This window comes from Bufo gargarizans, chromosome 1 (assembly GCF_014858855.1).
Source record: "Bufo gargarizans isolate SCDJY-AF-19 chromosome 1, ASM1485885v1, whole genome shotgun sequence".
Classification (NCBI taxonomy): domain Eukaryota; kingdom Metazoa; phylum Chordata; class Amphibia; order Anura; family Bufonidae; genus Bufo; species Bufo gargarizans.
In genome coordinates, this window is record NC_058080.1 from 287,149,360 (window position 1) to 287,157,177 (window position 7,818).

The following is a 7,818-nucleotide window of genomic DNA, read 5'->3' on the forward strand; positions in this document are numbered from 1 at the left end:
CAAGCAGCCATTTTTTTTTCAGTATTTGCTGAAAAAAACAGACGAAGCAATGAAATGATTTACAAGTGCTGGAACTTATTTTACATTGACCATGCATTCTAACACACAAATATCCTTTGATCTAAACCATTCCATTGTAGTCCTGGCTGTATGTTTAGAGTCTTTGTCCTGCTGGAAGGTGAACCTCCGCCCCAGTCTTAAGTCTTTTGCAGCCTCTAACAGGTTTTCCTCCAGGATTGTCCTGTATGTAGTTCCATTCATCTTCCCATCAACTCTGACCAGCTTCCCCATCCCTGCTGAAGAAAAGCATCCCCACAGCAAGATGCTGTCATCACTATGTTGTATGGTGGGGATGGTGTGTTCAGGGTGATGTATAGTGTTCGTTTTCCACCATGCATAGCGTTTTGTATTTAGGCCAAAAAGTTCAACTTTGGTCTCATCTGACCAGAGCACCGTCTTCCACATGTTTGCTATGTCACCTACATAGCATGTGACAAACTGAAAATGGGACTTCTTATTGGTTGCTTCAAAAATGACTTGCAGCTCTTCCATAAAGCCCAGTGACCATGGGCCTTTTGTCTGCTTCTCTAATTATTGCTCTCCTTACCTGGGCATTCAGTTTAGGTGGATGTACTTGTCTTGGTAGGTTTGCAGTTGTGCCGTACTCCTTCTATTTTCGGATGAAAGTCAGTGTCCCCAAAGGTCTTTCAGTGACCTTTTTGGGACAAAATATGGCAGGAAAAAAAAAATATATAAATAAAAGAAATAAAATATGATGTGGCAAAAAAATAGAATACAAATAAAATAAAAAAATAAGAGTGTTCACTATCCCCTAACAGTCTTTTTATGATCCCTTGGGGACACATTATGCAGAAAAAATATATATTAAAAAAAATAGAAAATACAAATAAAATAAAAAGTGCAAAATAGTAGTGTTCATTGTCCCCCAACAGTCTTTTTATGACCTCTTGGGGGGACATATGTGGCAAAAATATATTTTAAATAATAAGTGATAAATCAATTAAAAAAAAAAAAAATTCAAATAAAAGTAAAAAAAAAAAAGAAAAATTTACAAAAAGTGTGTATTTGTAGCAGAAATATATAAAAAATTAAGATAGATAAAAAATAATATAATACATAAAAGAAAAAACACCCACACCAACCAAAACTGTCGCCATTATTGCCCCATTCACGTAAAACTATACATATTATATAACAAAACAACAAACACAAAATAAGGAACTAATTATAAAAAAAAATATTTTGGTTTTAGATTGCATATTTAAAAATTAGGTGCTATAGTTTGAAAAAAAAAAAATACTTTTGTACAGTTTTCCCCAAATAAAACTGAAAAATAAGTTATCAGACCCTATGTGTCAAGTGAAAAATTGTTGCAAAAATTATTTGGGTTAAATCTGTTCGAACCACCACGTGCGCTAAATCACCAAAAAAAGTGTCTGCTCAGGCCTGGTTATGAAAGTGTAAACCAACCGCTTTCCCCACTAGTAAGGGAAAATGCTTACTGTTTGTTGCTTGGTGCCTGTAACTGGCAGGAGGTGGTTATAGCCAGGGAGCGCCATCCTCTGAGGTGAAGGAAATCACTGATTTATGAATAGGAGGCAGGAAGGAAATGTCGCCACTTTTCTGTAAAATTGACTTTTAACAAGTTCCTGTAGCATGGCCCCTGAAACAAAGATTCATACTTTACCTGCTTCATGCAGCACTTCTTCCAGTTCCTGCACTTTTGCACCTGTCAGTGCATGGCCATGGTCACATACACCGCTCCAGTCAATGACTGGCTGCAGCAGTGACCCACTGCTTGTGGCCACATCACCGCGGAAGCCAGTGATTGGCTGGAGAGGTGCATGTGACCATGGCCATGCACTGCCAAGTAAAAACAGAGTGGGGAGCCGGTAAGTATAACGCTTTGGTTTCAGGGGCCATGCTGCAAGAACTTGTTAAAAATTCATTTTTACTGGGAAATCCCTTTAAGCCCCTAATACACTGAGAGATATTCAGGTCAATTACTGGGAACAAGTGTTCATAAGCTCATTCATGGTAACTGACCTAATCGCGCCGCATATCATGTGTAATCGGGGATTTGCTACTGATAATCAATGTAGCTAAATGAAGGAGGAATGACTGCCAATCAACATTTTTTATTTTATTTGCGGCCCCTTGAAATAGAGTGTGGTGACAATGCGGCCCTCAGACAAAAAAAGGTTGTGCACCCCCTGCTCTAGGGGATCTAATCATGCAGTTGCTTAACTGCTGATATAATACACTGCAGTTGTGGTTGAATGTGTCATCTGAGGGGTAAAATAACCAGAGGTGGTGTTGGCACTGATCTCGTCTGTTGCAGCAGATTGGCTGCTAGTGGTTCCGGCATAGCTTGTGTGCTCTCACCATCCCCACAGCATACATGTATGCCACATTGTTATACCTACATTGCACCAGTGTCTTCTATGTATGTGATTCTGTGGGTTACTCCATATTATAAAAAAGGGTTGATTGGAACGATGTTTCATTGATATGACAGATACCCTGAGCTCCCTCTGTATACAGCAGCTGCTGTACTTAGAGGTTCCCTGTTTATATGTAAATAAAGTGAAATGGTTGTATAATTTAGCAGCTTTCTAATAACATTTTTATTTTACTGCTTTAAATCATTTTCAAGATTCTCCAGGGTCTGATAACCTTGAATACTTCAAGGTGCTTTTAACAGGTGGACTGCGCCGCGTATCCAGTCTCAGCAATCCTAAAAAGTAAAAATATAAAACGATGGTGCTATCAAGTAACATGAGGCATCTTATTTACATTTTTATTGGCATGTTTATATCATGAGTAACCTTTCTTTATCTTTTGTTTTATAGTGAAATGTGCAAGGAGTATTCCTGCTTTCTTTGCTGAAAGGCTGCACAAAGCTATAAAGGTGAATCTTTAACTTAAGCTTTACATACACTGCCTATACCACAACACATTTTTTGTATTTTGGGAAAGTAGCATGTATTCATTTCAATAATCGTTAGTCTAAAATATATGGTTCTTAAAGAGTTGTCCGCATTTATTTTATCTTTTTATGGGAGTCTGTAATCCGTAGCATCGTTATGCAACCAAACATAGTGCCAGATATGTTAACCTCGCCTGATTCAAACTGTGCCAATTTACAACCATCCATGGCTAAATTGCAGCTAAAACCAGCTTTCTTTTAATATGTAAATTATGCCTTTAGTGCAATGACCATGGCACCGTTGCGGTCATTGCACAGAAGCTCTGCTCCATTCACTGCCTAGTCCATCCCTTAGGGCTGTTTCACACAAGCGGATGCCGTGCGTGACATCCGCTGCGTGAATGACAGCCAAGACCCGATGCAGACTGCAGAATCACGGAGCATTAACATGACTGATAATGCTCCGTGCCTCTCTGTGACCTTTTTACTACAAAATCACAGTGAGATAAAGTTGTCACTGTGATTTTTGTAGTAAAAAGGTCACAGAGAGGCACGGAGCATTATCAATGATATTACTGTTCCGTGCTTCTGCTGTCCGCATCGGGTCTTTGCTGTCATTCACGCAGCGAATGTCACGCACGGCATCCACTCGTGTGAAACGGCCTTTAGACTGTTGATTGACAGTTCCAGGCCGTAGGTACCTCTTGCCTGACGCGATCAATGGAGCAGAGTCTGTGCTGTGAAAGCAACAGTGCTGCCCTCATTGCAGTAAAGGCATCATTTGCAAAGTTCAAAAATGCCAATTTTATCTTCAAGGGAGCCACGGATTGGGATCAGGTGAGCAAGGCCTGTCTGGCACTTTGGTTGCGTAGATAATAGCAGACTACCTTTTAAAACCCTCTCCCACCACCACCCAGCAGGACCTGTGAACAGTATTATATATACCTGCTACTGCTGGGTTACATGCTGCGTTACAGGAGAATGTAGTCACTTTGGTGGCCAGATATTGCCCAACATTTGCTCATTTTTACAATATTATTTTCTTTATTGTTATTATTAATAAAGGGTGCTGGGACAGATGAATACACTCTGACAAGAATAATGGTCTCCAGATCAGATATTGATCTTGTGGATATCCGTGCGGAATACAAGAAACTTGCTGGGGAGTCTTTATACTCTGCTATTAAGGTATGTATAGCCATTACATTTTATTTTATCGTATGGTATAGTCTTTGCTCTTCAGGGAACCTTTCTGCTGGGTTTCAGAACATCTTGTAGTTGTGGTTTATTTATTAGATACAGTTAAATGATGAATTTTAAAATTGATATCATGTGACTCGCCAAGCAATAGTTAACATGATTGGTGAAAGTCTTTATGGAACAAATCTCGATGCTATAGACTCAGATTGGTAAATTGTTTAGACTAATTTTCATTAACAGAACGGACAAGAATCAGGCATTGTTTAAATTGTAGTATTACATCAGTTACAGCTCAATTTAGGATATTTCTCTTTGCTTCCTGCCTTTTGCAATGTAACATGTTTAAGGGGACGTATTTAGGGTGTACCATAACTTGAGGGAATATCAGCTGCCCTATTAGTACTAATAAGTCAAAAGAACTGAATTACAGAGGTAGCAAACGTTATCTTGAATGGCATATGTTGTATTACATGCTACAGTTAATGCCATCTGTTATTTGTTGGGGTCAAAACTATCCTTGGCATATAACTAGTTACATTTCTCTCTTTGCAGTCTGATACCTCAGGGGACTATGGGGCAGCCCTGCTAAAGCTCTGCGGAGGCGATGACTGAAATGAAACGTAAATGTTTACTGCTGGGATGAAATGGGACCTTTTTAATATCATGGACACTGTTATGTATTGTGTTCCTGCTGCATGTTAACACACTGCAGAAACTCCTGATGTATTACTATGTAAAGCAACACTTTTTCAGTGAAGCCTGACACTCTGATGATTATTTCTTTTGTCACTACTTTTGTATGTGTTTGATACTTTGACAGTCATTTTGTATTACAACAGAAAAATTGAGAATAAATAATACATCAGTTAATAGCATTTGTTAACATTTCAAACATCATTATACTTCACCCTAATAAAAAGACACTTTGTGGACACATGAATTATTTTATTGATTGCTTGCAGTAAAATGTCATTGCCAGGAGACTAGTGACAAAGGTTATACACTGAATTTGAAGACTTATTGACCTTTGTGATCTGAAACTATACAGTGGATATAAAAAGTCTACACACAGAACTTTTTCGAACTTTAATGTGACCTATAAATTGTACAACTCAATAGAAAAACAAACTGAAATCTTTTAGGTGGAGGGAAGAAAACAAACTAAAATAATGTGGTTGCATAAGTGTGCACACGCTCTTATTACTGGGGATGTAGCTGTGTTCAAAAATAAGCAATCACATTCAAAATCATGTTAAATAGCATGCACCAGAAATCAAAGTGCCTCTGAATAACCCCAAATAAAGGTCAGCTGCTCTAGTTGGTCTTTCCAGACATTTTCTTAGTCGCATCCCACAGCAAAAGCCATGGTCCACAGAGAGCTTCCAAAGCATCAGAGGGATCTCATTGTTAAAACTAAGGCTGTGTATGCAGAGCAGATATGCACTTCCTGTTCCGGCCCGGCGGTCATGTGATCGCCGGGACCGGAGAGTGCAGGAGCTGTGTGAGGTCTTTCAGAGACCTCGATCAGCCCTGGACTGAGGCTGTGCAGTGCTGTATTGCGCTGTACAGCCTCTCTGGGGGGGATGCATTTCTCATGTAACTGGGGCTACTATGTCAGCCCCAGTTACAGGAGAAAAAGAAAAATTGAAGTAAATGTCCCCCAGAGGTCTTGTATGACCTTATGGGGGACGAAAAGTGTAAAATAAAAAAATAAAGCGTTGAAAAAAAAAAAAAAAAAATTCCCCAAGTAAGGATTAAAAAATAATAATTTAAAAATAGAAAAAATAAAATAGACATATATTTGGTATTGCCGCGTCCGTAAAAACCAGCTCTATAAAAATATCACATGACCTAACCCCTCGGGTGAACACCGTAAAAAAAAAAAAAAAACTGTGTCAAAACAAGCAATTTTTGTCACCTTACATCACAAAAAGTGCAACACCAAGTGATCAAAAATGCGTATGTCCCACTAAATGGTACCAATAAAACCGTCACCTCATCCCACAAAAAATGAGCCCCTACATAAGAAAATCTCTCAAAAAATAAAAAAAACTATAGCTCTCAGAACATGGACACATTAAAACATTTTTTTTGTTTCAAAAATGCTATTATTGTGTAAAACTTTAATAAATAAGAAAAAGTATACATATTGGGTATCGCCACGTCCGTAACAATCTGCTCTATAAAAATGTCACTTGGCTGAACCCCTCAGGTTAACGCTGTAAAAATAAATAGAAACTGCTAAAACAACCAATTTTTTGGTCACCTTGCCCCATAAAGTGTTATAATGAATGATCAAAAAATCATATGTACCCAAAAATAGTAGCAATTAAACTGGCACCTTATCTCCCAGTTTCCAAAATGGGATCACTTCTTGGGAGTTTCTACTGTAAGGGTGCATCAGGGGGCTTCAAATGGGACATGGCATCTAAAAACCACGTGGAGTTCCTTTTCTTCTGCGCCCTGCTGTGTGCCCATACAGCAGTTTATAACCACATGTGGGATGTTTCTGTAAACCGCAGAATCTAGGTAATAAATATTGAGTTTTGTTTGGCTGTTAACCATCGATGTGTTAAAGAAAAAATTGGATAAAAATGGAAAATCTGCCCAAAAAGTGAAATTTGATCTCCATTTTCCTTTAATTCTTATGGAATGCCTAAAGGGTTAACAAAGTTTGTAAAATCGGTTTTAAGTAACTTGAGGGGTGTAGTTTCTACAATGGGGTCATTTATGGGGGTATCCACTATGTAGGCCCCACAAAGTGACTTCAGACCTGAACTGTTCCTTAAAAAGTGTGTTTTGGCAATTTTCTTAAAAATTTGAAGAATTGATTCTAAACTTCTAAGCCTTCTTACATCCTAAAAAAATAAAATGACATTTCCAACATGAGGCCAACATAAAGTAGACATATGGGGAATGTTAAGTAATAAATATTTTATGAGGTATCACTTTCTGTTTTAAAAGCAGAGAAATAGATATTTCGAAAATTGTGAATTTTTCTAAATTTGGGGTAAATTTGGAATTTTTTCATAAATAAAGGTGAAATATATTGACTCAAATTTATGACCATCATGAAGTACAATGTGTCACGAGAAAACAATCTCTGAATGACTTGGATAAGTAAAGGCGTTCCAAAGTTATTACCACATAAAGTGAGATATGTCAGTTTTGCAAAATTAGGCCTGGTCAGGAAGGGGGCAAATGGTTAACATTTTTAGGCTACTTTCACATCCGTGGCACAGAGATCCAGCTGCTCATCCAGCAAAACTGTTGAGAATCATATGTGATGTGAAAGTATAATGAGGTCGGGCATAGATCCAGCCGCATTCCAGAAGATAATGCGGGAGATTGGCCAGACAAAACCGCTGCATGCTGCCGATTGTGTCTGGGCGATTCCCGGCATTGTCTGCAAGAACAGCCTAATGGAATTCACACTGGAGGTGTGAAACTAGCGTAAGGGCTGTATTACATCAACAGATTATCTGACCAATTTCTGTCCAATCAATTCAATAGTTGGTGTGTGTATTACAAAAAAATCTGTGTGTGTAAGCAGCTATCTGACCAATGATTGGTCAGAAAATCTGATGGTGTAATACAGCCCTAAGTCAGGCCATCCCTGGGGCGCAAAAACCCAAGAGCAGAATATAAAATCAGTGATACAGTCCTAA

At 38.4% G+C, this 7,818-nt stretch overlaps 1 protein-coding gene across 1 annotated transcript in view; it reads left to right on the forward strand.

Annotated features, from left to right (window-relative positions):
• Positions 1–5,082, forward strand: part of ANXA3 (annexin A3) — a 60,302-nt gene extending 55,220 nt beyond the window's left edge. Inside the window, exons 11-13 of the mRNA XM_044304457.1 lie at positions 2,874–2,932; positions 4,016–4,138; positions 4,703–5,082. Coding sequence (XP_044160392.1) covers positions 2,874–2,932; positions 4,016–4,138; positions 4,703–4,762 — 242 coding nt within the window. The 3' untranslated portion in view covers positions 4,763–5,082. The remainder of the gene's footprint in view (positions 1–2,873; positions 2,933–4,015; positions 4,139–4,702) is intronic.
• The last annotated feature ends 2,736 nt before the right edge of the window (positions 5,083–7,818 follow it).